Raw genomic sequence first — 19436 nt, 5'->3', positions numbered from 1 at the left:
TACATATCTGGTGAGTATACAATGAAACTAAACAAAGAGACATTGGAAAGACTCTCTCTGCTTTAAACAGCTGTTATAATGTTGATATCCACAAACACAATCAACTGAAAGTCACCAGTTAACATTGGTAATGCTGGGCAAACTACTGAGGTTCAGTTTAATCACAATGTTGGCTTCCCACAATCACAGAGGCAAGATAAACATGGTTAAACAATTACTGTGTCATATTTTAGTTTTGTCTGTAGTTTTTATTAGATGGTGAATGCTTCAATGCTAGATTTTTTCATAGTTATTACAGTACTATGCAGAACTTTTAGGCATGTTTGGGCTGAAGTAAGGCGTGTAATGGCGAGAATGCCTGCTTAAGGGTACCATCAAGCAGGAAGGAGGATTGACAAAACCCTGGTCATGCTCTGGATGTCCTTGATATGACCAGAGGTATGGGATAACAATAAAAAAATAACAAAGTCCACACCTTTAGGTGGAGTAAGGAGTGGATTTGGTGTGTAGGCCCAAACGGGGGTAGTGGTTCCCAAGGGGCCCCCTTGGTGGGGGCGCTAAAGATCTCAGGGAGGTGAGGCTTGGTCTGCTCTGAGATTGTCAAACTTAGATTTGCACATATTAAATAAACTCATTGGTTCTCAACTGGCGGGTCAAGACCCAAAAGTGGATTCTCAGAGGTCTTTTCAATGGATCATGAATGTGTGCCAAAAGAAATGGCAGAAATGAACAAATTTTAACCAAATGTCTGGGGAAAATGGAGTGAAAGAGATGTATGCATGCAAGTCCTTCTGTAATGATTTGCATTTTAAACATGTTTTGTTTTTTTCTCCATGTTCAGTTATGTTTTGTTCTTTTTAGGGTCCAAACTACAGCTTTTTTTCCATTAAATAAATTAGAGTGGTTTGATTTTTTTCAAAACTTGGGTCACAAATTGTCTTAAGGAGGTGGTGATGGGTCCTGATGTCTGACCAGTTGAGAACCACTGAGTTAAATTATAATAAATTACTTAATAAAAAGTTATATGATTATCTTTTGGTAAGTTTCCCAAGTTTCCCAAGTTTCCCACGTGGATCTGTCTGGGTGTAGTAGGGCTACTATGGCTTAAAACCAACTGCCAGAAGTCTCTGGCTGTCCCTAGAGGTGAAAAGGCTAAAGAGATGCTTGACCTTGGCTGCCGAGTGACACCCGTGTGTCAACATGGTTTTAAGCTAAAGATTTGGGCCTGATGTTTGAAAACTAGCAGTGATGTAACAACTGGGTCAAAAACTGGTTAAATTTGTGTAGTATGATCCAGTCCAAAGTAATCAGTAGCTGTTTTATAACATTTAAAGAGGAGAGAGTCTCAACTAATACTTCACTGGTTTGTTCCTTTTTTTTTTTTTGTGAATGACATCGTAAAATGTTGACCGCCAAACCTGAAAACAGTGATCAATCAATGCCCATCTCTTTGTGCCATGTAACAATGACATAGTGAGTCATAAAAATGACAAATAAATGAATGCATGAATAAAAATCATTCAAAACTCACAGCCAAACATACACATCTACCCTTCTTTCACAGCTCACTAAAACAAAACAACTACTGGAATCAATCAGTACACCTCATTTGCTCAATAACAAATGGTAAACAGCACACAGACACACACACAGACCCACACACGTGAATGGACATACACAATGTTGCAGGGAGGGATATCATGTAGGTAAAAGGCCCATCCATTATTGCCTAAAAGTCTTGGCTTTCCGCTGCGGGAACAGACCTGGATCATCACTCATTTTAATGGAGGCACCGCCACTTTAAGCTGCACCACAGTGCTGCGGATAAAACAGGGAGGTGAACCGGCCTTATTCAGTCCAGTTACAGTGAGAAAGATTCAGTCAAAAGCATGCTGCAGAACAAAAACTGCAGTGCAATTTACACAAAAATAGGAAAATGGAAAGGAAAAACAAAACTTTTTAATAACCTTTCCATTGTGATTTAAATAAGAATGGGGGGGGGGGGGGTAAAACTGATATAACTGCAAGTCAGCACAATGTAGCTCAGTGGATCCCCCTCCCAGGACCAACACGGGGGAAAAGATGTGATGCATTGCTTTCAAAGATAACACATTTGTCACTCCCAAAAGACTTTTTATGAACATCAGGTAAGAGTTTTACATTAAGTCTATTCAATTTATGCAAACCTAATTTGACAACCTGAGAGCAGACAAGAAGGGCAACAAATAAGGTGCTTTGGTAAATCTTCTCCACTTGGAGGACAGCAACGAGAGCAGTTTGTCAAATCTTATCCACGTAGAAGGCACTTAAGAGGGCACTTTCTCAAATCGTATCCACTAAGAAGGCACCAAAGAGGGCACTTTCTCAATCTTATCCACTTAGAAGCCAATAAAGAGGGCACATTGTCAAATCTTACCCACTAAAAAGGCACTTAAGAGGGAACTTTGTCAAATCTTGTCCACTTAGAAGGAACTAAAGAGAGAACTTTGTTAAATCTTCTCCACTTAAAGGACACAAACGAAGTCCCTTTGTCCACTGTTATTCACTTACAGGGAACCAACAAGGGCATTTGTCACGTCCTTTCCACTTCTGAAGGTAATCTTTAAGGCACTTAAAATTTGGGTCACCTGGAGAGCCCCAAAGATGGCACGTTTTTCAAATTTGCCATGCATGGGGCACTCTAAATGGCGCTTTATTACATCCCACAAAAAACAAGACATTCATTACATAAAAAGGCATCCAAGAGGGCACACTTGCAGTTCTTTTCAATCTTCAATCTTTCAATCTTTTAGCACTCCAGGGGACGCCCTACGAGTCTGCCAACGAACATTTTCTGGGTCAATCAAGGAGAGGACACAAGGATTCACAAGGTTATAAAATAAGACAGAGCCAGTGGCTTCACTTTCCACCATGGAGGTTACTGCTTGGTTTAAACAAAAGTAAAGAGCTATTGGAGAAGAGGCAGCGCAGCAGTCCACCACTGTGACTCTGTCCATGGTGCTGAAAGTTCACCCCGTCCCCTAGCTCACCACTGGAGAGGCTGCACCGTGTGTGCATGCCTCTGTGTGTTTGTGTTTTCATCCTATCAGCATAAGCCTATCTGCTTTGTGGTCTCTTTCTCTATTAATCCGTTTGGCTCAAACCTCCATTATGTTACAGCAAAGAGAGAGAGTGAGACAGAATGAACGTCAAGGACAGGCCAGCGTTCTGCACACAGGGCCGGCTGCTTTGTCTAGCATTTACAATGCATCCTTTGATGGTCTAATGCCTGTTTGTAGCTAGGCTAGTTTTGCTGTATTCATCCAAGGGTTGCGCTTTCTGCTGTATTCACCTCAGGGTCATGCTTTCTGATGACTTCACGGCCAGTGGCACAGGTGTCAAAGACTGCCACTGTGACAGGATCGGGAACATGCAGGCTGAGGTCTCGTAGGTGAAGATGTAGGAGTTATTGCTTCCTTTTCATGTGCCTGACTCTTTGCTTTTTTCACTTCTCTGACTTTTTTTCTCTCCTCACTTTTTTTCTTGTTCTCTTTGTTAACTCCCATTCTGCGCTTCTTTTGATCTCTTGCTATCTTTCTCATCACATCTTGGTTGCTCAGTGTTCTCTGCCTGTCTGCTCCCTATCTGTCTATCTCTCTGTCTGTCTCTCTGCCTGCGTCTTTGTATCTGGAGATCTCCTCACCCTCCCACTCTTTCTCTTTCATTCGTGAGGGATGCAGCTGATTGTTTGATCAGTCAAACCACTAAGGCCAGTTGAAACACACAGCTGGAGTCATTTAGCATCTCTCCAAGTCATTACCAAGTGCACAGACATGTTAATCTGCACCAAACCATCCTATTAATGAAAACTCAATACTGGCTGCCCTTTATTAGAGTCATAATGAAATATCAATACCATCTCCCCTCATAGAGTGCCCAGTAAATAGAGCCTCATATGAATGTGTCTCACCCAGCACGTTCATTTAGATTCAGTCACATATATTAATCTAGAAATAGCACCAGATGGCTGCAGAAGCTAATCATCTGCAGCTTTGATGGACGCTTTTTTCTCCGGTCAGGTGAGTGGAGCCGATCCAGCAGGTGGAGCTATCACACAGTGGGAGGTGTGGCTGCTGCGTCCCATCTCATCCTGCAGGGTTATATCACTCATCTGAGAGTAGTTGTGGGTTTACGACCCTTCTAGTGCACACATGCACTTCCGCTAATGCTTCAGTGAGTGGGAACAGGTGGAACACTCAGCCTCTTACACCAGGTATACATGTGCACATGCACACAAAACACTCTCACAGTGATGCTGTCCAAAAGTGGCTGCCCATACAAGCTAGTAAAGGGCTCTCTAAAGAGCCCTATAGAAGCTCTGAACAGAAAATCTCTCTGTTAGATTAGAGTCCAGCACTGTCAGGAATTCAACCATAAAAACTAGCCCCCTTTCCCTAGCAGGGCGCGTGCCTCACAGACTAAATCTGCAGAAGCTGAAAGCCATCCGAGGCCACAGAAACACCTGTACGCAGGGCTTCGCCAACAATAAAACCCAATCTCCTTTCTTCACACACACCAAATGAGGTCGTTTACCATCCAGCATGCTGAAGAAAGGGAAAAAAATGGCTCCAAGCGATCAGGGTAAGCTACACGATAAGTCAAGCCAAGCAGCACACGGAACGTGTGGAGAAACCTGGCTGCTTTGGTGTCTAAGCAAATGGACTTGTACTCCAGTGAGACTTTGTTAGGTGGAGGAAACAACGGCATGAACAAGAGATGGGGTTTCAGACAAGAAAATATAAAGGAGTGGCTATTTTTTTGTAAAACATGTTTATTGGTGAGCTAATGGTGTCTGAGCTGAGTGAGCATTTTCTCTTGGTGTGCTGAAAAGGAGCAATCAAAAGAAGGAGAAAGGAAAAGGGCTACAAGAATGAGCGACTTGCTCTTTCTTTGTGTCATTTGTGGATTGAGTTCCGGCTTGCCAGGCTCCTACTGGCCACAGTTATTAGCTTGTCACTTGCAATCTGTCTCAAATGGAGGCTAGTGCTGGCTTTAACGGTGGAGACCTGCTCCTGTTCTTCCTTTGACCACACTCTTTCTTGACCTCAGCGCACCTCTGAGTCAGTGAACCCCACTTCAGGTTCAGTTCACTTCAGATGATATTCAAATTCCTCAATTTAATCGCATTTATTACATTAAAGTTAGATTCATTTCAGCCTTGCTCATGAAATACAGGGATGTCTAGTTAAAAATGAGGTAGCTCCAGTTTGGCAATCTCACAGAGGAATAAGTTTTTTTCTCTTTTCACATCTTTCCCTAGTTAGGGCTAAAAATATGCTAACTAGTCTGTTTTGTCTCCATCTTCATCACTGCTCCACTCCTCTTCCCTCACGGGGATCTCTCTGGTTGGGCTGAGGACAAAACAGCTCAACAGTTTTGAAGAGAATACAAGCCAGCGAGCTCAGCTCTCTGAACGCTTCCCTCAGAAACGTAGGTAAATCTGAGATATGCACTCAGAATCCACTTGATTAGATACGCCTCCACATTTACGCAAACAGCTCGCAGTCACATACTGGATAAATAGAGGCTGTGAGTCACATATGGATAAAGCTGCTGGAATAAAGCACTCCACATGACTGGGCATAAAGTTTGGTTAATCTTTCAAGTGACAATCACAATACAGCAGACAAAACATGATTAAGCAGACTGAGGCACGGTGATCATGCTGTTGTCAGACTTTCTTTCTCCAGCATGTCACAAGCAGATAAAAACAATAATGCCAGACAGCAGACAAAGGCTTCCTGTTTAGCCCTGCACGGCAGCACTCCAAGTTACAGAGCAAAACGAAGGTGATCATGTGTTTCCAAAAACCTGCTCGTGATTGCTACATGGATGGTTGAAGAATTTTGACATTTTATAACACCATAGCTCCAACATGGGCTGCACGGCGACACAGGAGTTAGCATTGGTGCCTTACAGCAAGAAGGTTCCTGGTTCACTTCCCGGTCAGGGCTTTTCTGTGCGGAGTTTGCATGTTCTTCCCGTGCACGCATGGGTTCTTTCCGGGTACTCTGGTTTCCTCCCACCACAAAAACATGCTCGTTAGGTTAACCGATCACTCTAAATTTTCCATAGGTATGAGCGTGAGCGTGTCTGGTTGTTTATCTCTATATGTTAGCCCTTCGATTGACTGGCGACCAGTCTAGAGTGTACCCCGCCTCTCGCCCAATGACAGCTGGGATAGGCTCCAGCCCCCCCCCCCCCCATAACAAAAAAGGATGGATGGATAGATGGCTAGCTCCAACAAGAAAAATGGAACCACAACTTTGCAAATCTCATAAACCCATATTTTTTATTCATTTTAAATAGCTACATAGCTAATCTTGAGCTAAAGAAGTTATATTAGCTTATGATGTGTTTCCTTAAGCTAATTTAGCTACATGAGCTATGTAGCTTCAATACCTAAATAGATAGCATAACTATGTTAGCATTAGCTACATTTGCTGAACTCACGCTGCTAAAGCTAAAGCTAACATTGATACACTGACTCATGCAGTAGAGTTAACTACGTAGCTAGAGTAGCAGTATACACTTTAATATAGTGAAAGCAAGCCATTGTTTTTGTAACTACTTCCAGAACAAGTCTGTACATAATTTGATTCAAGATTAGACCTCTGACTTTTTATTCTGTTTTCTTTATGAAACACTTCCTAGTGTGTAATATCAGGAATGTTAGACTAAATTTTAATAGATTAAAAAAAATAAACTTTTAAAAAGGGGGGGGGAATTTGTACTGGTAAATTATTTCACTTCTGTCCTTACAGAGGTGGTGTCTCACAGTAGTGGTCTGCAAGAAGGGGTGTCTGAGAGCTGGGGTCTGCAGCCAGACCCCTCTCAGTTAGAGTGTCTCTGATCATCTTCCCAGCAGATTGGAGAAGAAACGATGACTCTTCACACACATGAAAACTACAGGAAAATCTGTCAGGATAATTATTAGAACCATCTGATGATCAGGCCTCCTCTGACTTTGGTCAAAAGAGGAGGATCAGACTGAAAACTGGCACAATTATCTTGTCATGTGTGCCATGCTTTAAATATGAATGATAATGTGACTCATGGATCAGACTATGAAAGCTGGATAAAAGGGCACTGGAATAAAATGTTAAGGAGATGAAGATAAATGATAAACTATAAAACTGCTGAAATTGATTTAGTCAAAATTTGATCCATCTAACATCATAAAAAGATGAAAGCATGCCGGACATTTACAAAATGTAGAGAAAGTAGATCAATCGTGTTAGGCCATCTGACCTTTAACTGGACCTTGGTCTGACTAAAATCATGCTCAGATAGTTTTCTCCTAGACCAGCAGATCTATATAATGCCGTTAGGGGTAGATTCACTCTTGCATGTATACACCTACTCAACCCCAGAGTAGTCTAGGCTCTACACATGCAGCACAATTCACACACTGGGCTGTGACCCAGAAGTCAGCCAGCATAAATATGTAAAAGAAAGTTGGGAAGAATACAAGACGGTCAGAAGGTCAGCATGGTGAGTAGAGTGAGAGCGATGCATTTATGGACTAGTGAAGAGACATGGCTCATGCTGTGACAGCTCAAAAAGAGCTTGAAAGTCGACCACGCTTTTATGACAAACATCTCTTGGAATGAAAAACATACTCTTACTAATGCTTATTTTTCTTATACTTGTATGTTTGTTGTATTCTTTTTGATTTTGTGGCTTGTTCATTCAAACATTCCTAATATATCCAGACCCACCCACAGAAATTGCTTGGTCCCATATGCCAAATTAAAGCGCCCTCCTTAGATCTGAGTTAATAATATTAACGCATGGATCAGCAATGTTAGCACTAGCCTCCTGGCAGCCAACTGTCTCTAAGGTCAGTTTCAGATCAACTTTGAAGCTGACTGAAAAGTTAGTTAACAAGTCATTGCACCTCCTGTTCTTCTTTCTCTTTTAGTATCCCAACTTGTTATCAGGGCCTGGCATGGCTGAGAGGAGTCCAAAATCTTGCTGCTATAATTGGCGGTGTGTCTGTCTGTACAATGTTGCTCCAGTTGTCCTTGTTACCTCTCACAGGACTCCTTGGGTGTATTTGTTAGAAAATTGTGCCATAACAAAATCAGAAACTTGTACAGATTTTCAATAAAATCCAAAATCTTCGCACTTTTCACTTCAGGTTGCCGCCCCTCACTGTCCCCATCCTCAATTACGTCACTTCCCCTGTATAACACATACTGTATGCTCACTTCACTACTGTGCTCTTAAACACTTCTCCGTGCTCTAATCAAAGAGGATAATACAGGAGATCGCTCACATGTTGGTGTTAGAAATCATGGTTTATTTGTTAGTTGTAGTTGGCAGTGCTGCGTAAACATGAATATGAACATGTGTCTGTCTCTGTGCAGCCAAATGGTGTGATGATGTTAAAGCTGCACAGTAAAGTGCATGCTCTTAAACTTTGCAAATAAGGCACAGCTTTAATGCTGCCCTTATTGTGTTGTAGGTCAATCACTACAAATATGCACCGGTGTGCAGACATGCTGAGCCATTATGCAGTTGTTTTTGGGAAAAAGCACTACTTTCCATGCAAATTGGTCTTACTGCATTAAGTACTAATGGGGGGGTGGGGGGTGGGGGGGGGTGTAACAGCATGGTCTTGAGTGCTGATGGAAGTGCACTGCCGTTTTTAACTTTCAAGAGACCAGGAAAAAATTCCACCTCTGTATGACTGTACAATAAATGTTGATAAATGATTTATAAATAAGGTTGGAAAATATTGCTTTGACGTTGCTATTACTAAGCCATAAACAGGAGTTAAATCAGGCTGTGCACGATGCAGGCAGGATTCACACATCTGCTGGGAGTGGACAGCGCTCACTGCTGGAGTGGGCGGTAATGGTCAGAAATCCAGCGGGAGTGGTTAAGAAAAGCATTCCCCGCAGGGCTCTAGTAATTATTGAACAGTAAAGCTTGACTGGCCCATGACTTGAATAACATCAAATAAATAAATAAATAAATAAAGCTCATGCAATTTTAAGAAGATGGGGTGTACATTTTGAATTATGACATTTTCTAAAGCCATAAAAAACAAAATGTGCATTGTTGTTGCTTCTTTTGATAAGTTTTTGTTAAAAAGTAATATTTTGTGGGTGCTGGTTTTTGAGAGAAAGTATCCATATACAGAGGCTTGAGTCTTGCACACTGGTTTCGGGATCGATTCCTGAACTTGGCACTGAAATTCAAAATTTCATTTAATCTGAAAACAGGATTTTGGACCGCTGAGCAATAGTCCAGCACAATGACAGCAAAGCTTCTTGGAGTCATTTGATATTAATGGTATCTCTAATGTCATTAGACTAACGCTGGCTAAATTACTGATATGAAGGTTACTGATAATGAGGTGTAAAACTGCGTCGTTCTGCCTGTCATCTGTGGAATCTGCATCATTCTCTATTGTCTTAGGCTTTACATCATGCAGTTACAAATCTCTGACCTTAAGTCATATGGTATTTATCCAATCATGATCCACCATGCTTTCTCTGAGGTCTAACATTTGGACACCAAGAAGCTGAACTACACTGAGCCAATGGGATTAAGCCCTGTAAAAACCCCTTCATAGGGGTAAAAGCAGGAAAACATAGAGTGGACAAAAGAATGAGCTTACACATATCTTCAAGTAAGTTGCTGTAGTGGTAAACATTTTTCACAGAGCTGTTAAATGAATGTCTGACCTTGACCAATCTATAAAAGGATTATCTACAAAAGAGAGCAGAATAAACATGCTTGGAGGGGAACATGAACAACAATTCAAGCTTTTCTGGAGTTAAAAAAGGGTCAAATTCAGCACTATCTAGGAGCAGCTACTTAGGCAGATATTTTGAATTGAACATGAACGTTACAGCAGTTTTCTTTACTTTGGCTTTGTTGTTTGGCTCTTAGAGCTTCGCTGCTATTGTCAAGCTAACTTAATTTAGCAGTTCTGACCAAATAAAACTGGAGACCACTGCTGATGCCTGCTTTCAGCCTGTATCCCCAGTCAGGCTCTGCAGATCCTAATGGAGCCAGTCTGTGGGCACTCATGTCCTTAAGGCAGACCAGGCGATGTCCTAATAAGTGGCGAGACAGAGCTACGTGGAGCTGGCATCAGCCTGGTGGACAGCCTGGCATCGGGCCACGCTTCACCATGCAACACCAGACGGTTCCAATCCAGGACTCACGGGGGATTGAGACAGCCTGGGGTAATGAAAGACAACAGGAACTGTCTGCCAGTGGAACCAGAGCCACGGAGGGGGAACATGTGTGCCAGCTGTGGCATCCTGACATCTCTCACTGCCTGCTACCTGCTGCAGCAGAGCTGTGCCTTGGCAGAGATATATCCCTTCCAAAGGAGACCCTCTAATATCTGTTTTAGTAACATTTCAAATTTAAACCTTTTAATGTGACAAATAAAACCAAGCACGGCTCAGGAAAAATAATGCCACTATAAATAATTTTTTCTTCAACTATTTATGGGTCTGAGAAAGAACAAAATGAACCTCCCTGTTGTATTGGATTCAGTATTTTGCCAAACTTTCCATCATCCAAACAAAAAAAATTTAATTTTATATTCTATCAGCAGAAAATGACAGCTGGTCAAGACAACAAGAAATACAACACTTTCCATGCTGCAAAAAGAAACAAAAACAAGTTCATACTGATTTTAAGACAACAGAATATCAACGCTTTAACTTAGAGAGAGGTTCTGCATGCCAACAGGCAAGGCGGGTAGCTGCCTTGGGCAAATCGGAGGCCCCTGAGTGCTGAGAGACACAAATCCACAGCAATGGCTCGAAATGTGCACATTTTGCAATGACAGTAGGATAACTCCCCATGGGGACCCTGTTTGAGAACATTCACAGTCAATGTGTAGCTGGGATTTTTGTTGTTCTGGTTTTTATTGTGCTTCATATCCATATGTTTAAAAAAGTGAACTTTGGAAATAAAGAAGAGATTTATGAACTTTTTAAATAACATAAGGGCTGAACACTGGTTAAAGGAGCCCCTTGTGACTTTTTAATCCACACCAGACTCACCACTGAATTTAGAGAGGCTCCAGGAATCATTATTTTGTGAAATAGGCCTGATATTTACTTGCAGCTCTTATATAGGCATGAACTCCACCAGTTTTTCACACTGCATTTGTGTGATGTAAGGCTGGAGATAAACATGTTGTAGACACATGCAGAGATTTGATGGCTTCCATGCATCCCCCTGTGTAGGTTTGACACATTGACTGTTCAAGCCCTCAAAAATTAACACAGATGCAAGATGCAGTAACACATGTTGGAGCGGCAGCGTGGAGGTGGAGAAGGTGTGACAGCCAACAACAGCTCAAAGTTTTATAGACAAACTGATTAACAAAACTCACAATTCTCCACATGTGTAAAATGTACCACAGAGACAAACATGTCTGTCAAACCAGCTGGTGACAGAAAGATTCTGCTGGGAAAGAACATTTTTAAATCTGTAAAAATAATGAAAACAGGATCACTGATCAGTTCAGCCAGTGATGATGTAAATTGGTGACTTTCAGCGAAGTGAAGCCAGGACTTTTCTTGCAGCACTTTAGTTTTTGATTCAATCCATACTTGGTGAGCATACTCTGACACATTGTTCATTTTGTTGAGTGAAACTATGACAAAAAATGTTAGTTGGCTAAGTTTAGTTTTCGTCAAGGACACTAAAATGAAAGTCTCAGCGTAATTTGTTGAATGTTCAAAATCCATGATATTTCAGTATTTTCATCAGTGTATTTTAAATCAATTGAGGTAAATAAACTTTACATTTACTGTTTTTAATTTACTTTTACTATGGCTAATTAAATGAGTTCAAAGAGATTAAACATCCAAACTAAAAGTACTGATCAAAATATGAGGCTTTCTGCAGCACTCCAGCCCGGATGATGTGGGAGGAAGGAAAGAAACTCTTTGTGCTCAACTGCTTGTGGCTGACTGTGCCAAACTTGAAGGTGAAACTGGGAGCATGAAGCACACAGTGGAAGGCAGCTGGTTTGCTGCTTAAATGGTGAATGAAAGGCCTGTGAAGCGGGGTCAGAGGGGCTTTTATTACCTGTGGACCCCCTGTAGAGCTTCCTCAGGTCATTCTCCTTTCAGATAGGGGACTGTGTCTTCTTTGTAGGTGCTGCAAAGGATCCTGGGATGATAAGTCTCTCATTTATGGTCCATTATCTGAAATTTCCCTCCAAAACTGCAATGCTTGCCAGACCAGGGTGCTTTCTCCCATGACTGATTCCCAACATCTTTAACTCAAATAAAACTATAGAGAGGAAATGACTAACATGACAAAACTAAAGAACATTTTAATCTTAAGATTGAATTTTAAATATTTAGTGAAAACTAAACAAAGAAAACTCTGCCTTTTAATGAGCTGCTATAACAATCTATCAAGGCAGCTGGCTCAAAGTCATGAGTTAACATGGTCACTTGTTAAACCAGCACACCAGGAGCATCACATACATACGTCCATCCATCCATCTTCTATTCCACTTATCCAGTTGGGGGTCACAGTGGGGGGCTTGAGCCTATCACAGCTGTCACTGGGTGAGAGGCAGGGTACACCCTGGACTGGTCACCAGCCAATCGCAGGACTGACATATAGAGACAAACAACCAGGCACGCTCACAATCACACCTACGGCCAATTTGGAGTGATCAGTTAACCTAACAAGCATGTTTTGGTGGTGGGAGGAAGCCAGAGGACCTTGAGAGAACCCACGCATGCAGAACATGCAAACTCCGCACAGAAAGGCCCTGACCGGGAAGTGAACCAGGGAACCTTCTTGCTGTGAGGCAACAGCGCTAACCCCTGCACCGCTGAGCAGCGCCATCGCATACGTATGGAGGAAAATGTACAAAGTGCATATGGTGTAACCGATCACCAGTCATCAGTCTGAGCTGGTGTGATGTTACTACTGATATTTATATTGTTAGAATATTGACAGGAAAAATGGCAATATAGATATATATAGATATAGATATCCACACATTTGTCTAGGTTAACCTGTGATAACAAGTACATTTTGATCTTTTTCTCAAGATTTTAACTTATCTTTTTTCCCGGTTAAAAGAGCTTGTTTTGCCAAGATAAGTAGAAAATTCCGTTAGAAACTTCCAAATTTCCATGCTGAGTTGGGAAAAATTGGGTAAAACAAAATACATGCAGTAATGATGTGCTTTTTTTTGCAGTTTTTAAAAGATTTCAACTTTTAAGTGAAAAAACATCCAAATCTTCCTGGCACCATCTAAGAAAGTAACCGCTCCATGGTTAAATCATGAATTAACTATGGTTGTCCATATTTTTTTGAAAGCTGTGTTCAACTTCTCTAGCCTGATTACTGCCAGACCTGTTGAATCAAAAACTCCCTTCAGTAGAACCTGTCTGATAAAAGTAGACTAAAAGATCACAAAAGGAAACGCATCATTCTGAGCTCTAAAGAAATTTAAGAACAGATGAGAAACAAAATCACAAGCCAACCACTGTGAGAGCCATTATCCACAAATGGAGAAAACCTGGAACACTGGTGAGCCTTCCCAGGAGTGGCCAGCCTAATCATGTGCTTTTAAAAACATGTCACTTTTGTATCATTTAAGGTGCAAACTTCAACATTTTTTATTAAGTACACTGAATCGGTTGAATGTTTTGAAGAATTTAGGTGACTATTTTGCCTAAAGAGGCCTCATACCTGAGAGCCACTCCTACAGAGCTGAAATATTCCTCGATCAATCAGTATATAATGGCTTACATGCAGATTTAAGGAGCATTTGCAGTGGTCTGTGTACTTCTGCTGTAACTTTACAGTGTTAAACACACATGTATACCCCTCAGTGCACCTTGTTAACCAGTGGGCGAGAGCAAACAGAAGCATGGGAGGTCACTAGAGGAGAGGAGTTTGTGGGTGGAGAGTGAGGAATAATAATTGGAGTTCATCGTGTCAGAGGTAAATGATAGCAGGCTAACCTCCATGTACGCCCTGGTCTCCTCAACACGAGAGAACCTGCTTCACCCCTTAATTAGCACATGAATATTCTAATTAGGCCACAGCATGGGAGAGAGTGAGGTGATGGATACTATATGAACTACTGAGGTGTTTCAAAGGCATTACAGTGTCACTATAGGTTGTGTGAATGTTTGTGTAGCAACTTGTGCATTCAGTTGGCAGGGATCTAGTTTGACACCCTGGATGTTACTGATGACACATCCTGCTATTTCCTGCTTTAAAACGGCAAACATAACAGTACGGGCAGTGTGTGACGCCAACCTGTCCCCCCGGTGTTTGAGAGCATTTCTGTGTTTGTGTTGATGACCTTGACAGCAGGTGGGTGAACTCCCAGGTGTGTCCCAGTTTTTAGCGGGAGGATCAGATGCAGGTGGGACGGAACCTGGCTTGATGTGCCCGGATTAATGAGCTTTCCCTCACTCACATCAGCTGCTACTGCCGCAGTCCGAGCCAAGCTGGAAACGGGGACAGAGAGCTGGCTGGCGTACACTTGACTCATTTATATTGTCCCACAAATGTACAACGCTGTCATGCCGTGCCAGCACAGTATTAGATTTGGAGGAGGAACCAGCATTGATGTATTGTATTCTTCTGTTATCAAAACCGGGTTCTGTTCTTGAGATTTTAGCCGTAATTATTCTCCAAACACACTTCCTCTACTGTTGGTAAAATCCTATTTTAATTTCCAGAGTGCTGGCCAGCTGGGTTTAGTGCTGAGAGGGACCAGAGGGACATCTCAGAGTATAAACATTATGAGACACACTCAACGCTGCTTTAATGTGAGTAGTAAAATCAGCCAGCTAAGTTACGAGGATGAGATTGCCCTTATACTGGTGGCATACGAATGAAAGTGCGCCAGCTGAATTCTTTTTAAACCAAAAGGAAATCAAGGAAAGCATATATTCAGGTATGCCTGTATGTTTGCATGACAGAAAGTCCCCTATAAACAATCTGTCATGGAACATTATCACCAAAAGTCACCTGATGCAGCTTGGAATAAACAAGAGCCGACCCTGTGTAACCCTCCTCATTAACAGAAGAAGATGTAAGATGGAGGCGGGAGGATTGGGTTGCTGGTGCCGCTGGTGGTGTGTGGGATGGCAAACAACTGCAATAGACGCGTAAACAAGTGGTGGATGGCACAAAAGAAGACGAGAGAGATCGTCTGACCTCTTCGGCAGAGAGGTGCAGGATTTGCACGTCATTATTTCAACCAAGAAAACACTATATACACTGCAAATTATTTGGTGCTTACCAAGATTTAAAAACTTAATAAAGAAGTGTTAGATAATTTATCTTGTTTTAAAAGTTAATTTCTTATTTTAGTGCGTAACTTGTAACACTTATTTCTAGATTTAACAATCTTATATCAAGATATCTTCTTAAGTCAAATTATCTTGTTGCATGGACAGATAATTTCACTAGTTTTGAGATTTAGTGTTTTTATCTTATATCAAGCCCGCCTTTTTTGCAGTGTATCGGCCTGTCAGTTAATACATAATAACATAACATGAAAAACTGGCATGAAAATATGAATTTCATGCTTGATTTGTTACGATATTTTTGAAAGGTCAGTGCTGTTGAGAGTGATCCTTTCCTTAAACATTTATTTACCATAAAACCCAATATACAACATACACCTTTTACTTATTTTTACATCTAAAATGCCGGCTACAGCTAATACACCAGGACGACTTTATACAACCAGTATAAACTCTAAGACATGCAACGTCATTACTATAAGGGCATGCATCTGCAGCTGCCACAACGCATGAGACCTAACAATCAAAAACTGTTCCCCATCCATTGTGTTTTGCAAGCAGCTGCTTCAGATTCAACATTCAGACTGTGCTGAAATACATAAAGATACAAACCACACTGGCAGGAGCAGGCACTGCTTCTTAAGTGCTCTTCCCACTCATCATGTCATAACCGTGCATTTAACCCTCTGAGTCCTAAGCTACTCTTTTAACCATTATGTCTTGTCTGGACTTATTGTCTCAAAAATCTTATAAAACATCAACCCTGTGGTGCACAGGCAAGCTCATAACATCCTTTTTACAGGATAACCTGGGCTCAAAGAATATGTGTGCTGCAGTAATGTTACTTGAATTCTTGAAAAACTTTTTGTGTGACACACAGTACACAATAGTGAAAAGGACTTTTTTTTTAAGCGCTAACTTGTTCTCCCATCTCTTGGGGACCAAAAAGTTAAAGAAAAAAATATGGAACTGCCTGCCATTGGTTGTCCCAGGCATGTGACAAAACAATATGGAGGCTAATGCTAAGCTAGTGCCAGAAACGACTGAAAAAGGATTAAAAATAGATTAAAAAGACCTTTGATGTCAGTTACTGGTGTGGATTTAATCTTTAAAGGCATATTTCAGGATTTTTTATCCAATCATAATCCTGCATGGCTCCTCTGAGGTCTAACAATTGGACACCAAGAAGCTGAACTACACTGAACCAATGGGATTAAGTCCTGTAAAAAAAACCCTCATAGGGGTAAAAGCAGGAAAACAGAGAGTAGTCAAAAGTTAAAATGGGCCAAGAAAATATGTCAGCTTGCCTGTGCGCTGTGTCCAAAACGTACAAAGCACTTCATTTCTCCCAAAACACCCCTCTATGTCAGGCATGTCTCTGAGCTCTTAATAACCACAGGATCAACTTTCACAAAAATCCCTGGAGGCTAATGCCACTACTATAGCCAAGCAACTCGTATGACCCAACTTCAAAAATCCTGAAATATCCCTCAAGATGCCCACTAGAAAAGGTACTATAACAGCTATGAAGGGATGGATAGCGTCTTTAGAAAGGCACAATGGCAGGATGAAAGAGTAAAAAATTAAGAGGCTACACTTATGATTCAAAAGTTCTTCCAACTTTTTTGTAAGCTGTGTCTCTTCTTATTGTGTACAACGTCTGTCTCAGAGGGTTAAAGAAAATGGGCGGTAAACTGTAGACTACATAGACTTTGCAGAGTGCTGGTTTGACTGAGGAAACTCTTGTCTTATCACTGCAGCCTGAGAACTAAACTACCAAATAGCTAAAAGATGCACAAACTGCAAAAAGATGACACATGGTACTATAAGACACATCGCTACACTGAAACAGCATGTTTTGGATTTTGCTGATAGAAATTTAAACATCATGCGTGATGACAGTTTTCATGAATAACAAACATTAATGAGCTTTTTTAAGCCTTAGGAAAAATTCATATTTGCTCTTACAATGTTGCATTGCGCAGCATCACATGCTTGCCGTCCACACTGCATCTCTTAAATATTGAATTTTTTAAACTTTGTCACATACAGCTTAAGTATCAAACAATTTTGAAAGTTAACTTATTAGTGAATTCCAGTAAAAGGATGGGTGAAAAAAAAAAAAGCAGAATGTTTGCATGGAGAGAAAGATACAATGCATACACTGACCTCTCTGTCCAGGCCTGCTGCCACGGTAACAATGTCTCCAGTCTCACTGTTGATGGTGAACATGTTGGGGATTGGACTGTGGGGCGTCTGAGAGAGGATACGGTAGCGCACCATGCCGTTCGCCGTGGTCGAATCATCTGAGTCAGTGGCTGTCACTTGCATCACGGACGAGCCTGGGAAGAGAAAGTTAAAGGACATTCAGAGCGAGGCAGAACTGATGGAAAAGTAGATGATGTACATCAGTGCACACAGCGGTAAAGGAGGTCAAGTAAGGAGAGAAGAAAGAGAAAAACAAGCAGGCGACATTCATTAAAATTCCATGTTGTGCTTTTCAAGGTCCTCGACACCTCCACACATATGCGGCATTTTTTGAAAACACATGTGGCATAATGAAGTTTTCCTGTAAACCAATTACTGTTAATGAATTTGCCAAAAATATCAAAGGCAGGAAAGAGGGCATGGAAGACAACAGAGGCATTAATAAACAAGAAACAAGTCAATCAGACTTTGCAAATTGCTGTGACATTCTCTGTTCTTTTTGTGAGCAACTTTTAGAGCAGAGTACAAAAAAACACCAAACCATTAAATAAGCCCCTATTTTAAGCTGGGCTGTTTGGTCCTTTGTTTATAGAAAGCTAGTGGGGCAAAGTTTCCACCTCTGCAGAAAGTCCATTTAGTAATGAGCAGTGCAGGGTCTTCTGCCATTTCCACCATCCATTATTTCAGCCTTCAGCGGCTCCGTGGCTGCCCTTAATGCTCCGATGCTCTCTCCCTATTTGTCTTAGAATCACAGATAAACACCGCCATTTAAGGCAGACAGCTCAGAGGTAGAGAGGGGGAGGCTCTGGGTACAGAGTGTATGTATGTCAGGTGCATGTGTGCATCTGTATGCACGTGCTTCTGTGTGTCCTCACATCACGTATCAGGGTGAGACGCTGCATGCCCCAGCGTCTTCCCTCAGCAGAATTATTGATTTGCACAAGTTTGTCAGTTGGGCTCACAAATGCGACCAGGCAATTAGGAGCACTTTGTGCTAGAAAGAGGAGAGATCACCTCGCCTCTCTCAGAGGGTTCTGTGAAAATGTCACTTTCCATCAGGCAGCCATTTACAAGGTGCTGTTGCTGCTGACAGAGGAGAGACTGTCAGCTCACAGGAGGACTGCAGAGAGAAGAGATGGCTGAAGCACTAACATGCTTGAATGGGAAGACGGTGTAAGTAGAAGAATCTAGAAAGGAGAGAGACAAGGACATTCACCTGAAGTGATAGAAAAAAAAGGAGAAAAACAGAAAAGGCCTGCATCTCTCCCCTGAAATAATGGAAGCTAGATGAACTTTGAATCTTTAGTCTTATTTATAAGGGAAGGAAAGAGACAGAACACTGTCTAAGTTTACTGGCAACATTTAGTACTTAAACAATACCTGAGTATTTGTTCAAGTAAGACTGTGATCAGGAGTTTGCATGCAGGTTTGCTCATTGTCTCTTTTATGAAAATGTGGGGATTAATGTTGGTAAATTTAAGTTATATTTCACTGAAGTGTTCCCACAACATCAGAAATACATTTTTTTTAAGCGAAAACTTCCCCATGAGGAACAAGTGAGTGCAAGTGAAGCTGCTGTATCTAACGTACAGTACAGTAGTGGTTTTATACCCTTGTAAGATTTGTGGAGAGTTTGATGGTTTTAAAAACGGATAACACCCAATCCTACTCTGGCCCATTAAAAAAAAAAAAAAAAGTTTCAAAATAGGGGCACGGATGGCCTAGTGGTTCGCTCACACCCCATGTAAGTGGGCCCCTTGGGTTCTGGTCCAACCTATGGCTCCTTCAATTCCCCACTCACCCATCTTTCCACTTCTGTCCACTGTCCCATCTCACTGATAAATGCAAAAAAGAAACTCAAGATGCATCAATAAACAAACAAACAAAAAAAGACGTTTTCAGAAA

At 41.5% G+C, this 19436-nt stretch overlaps 1 protein-coding gene across 2 annotated transcripts in view; it reads right to left on the bottom strand.

The window, feature by feature from the left end:
- cdh4 (cadherin 4, type 1, R-cadherin (retinal)) overlaps positions 1 to 19436 on the bottom strand; it is a 374266-nt gene that overhangs the window by 39621 nt on the left and 315209 nt on the right. For both annotated transcript variants that reach the window (XM_041783129.1, XM_041783130.1), the window contains exon 8: positions 17493 to 17665. In XM_041783129.1, coding sequence (XP_041639063.1) covers positions 17493 to 17665 — 173 coding nt within the window. The remainder of the gene's footprint in view (positions 1 to 17492; positions 17666 to 19436) is intronic.

This window comes from Cheilinus undulatus, linkage group 3, assembly GCF_018320785.1.
Source record: "Cheilinus undulatus linkage group 3, ASM1832078v1, whole genome shotgun sequence".
Classification (NCBI taxonomy): domain Eukaryota; kingdom Metazoa; phylum Chordata; class Actinopteri; order Labriformes; family Labridae; genus Cheilinus; species Cheilinus undulatus.
Note: the sequence above shows the minus strand (reverse complement) of the source record. Positions and strands in the feature narration are given on the sequence as shown.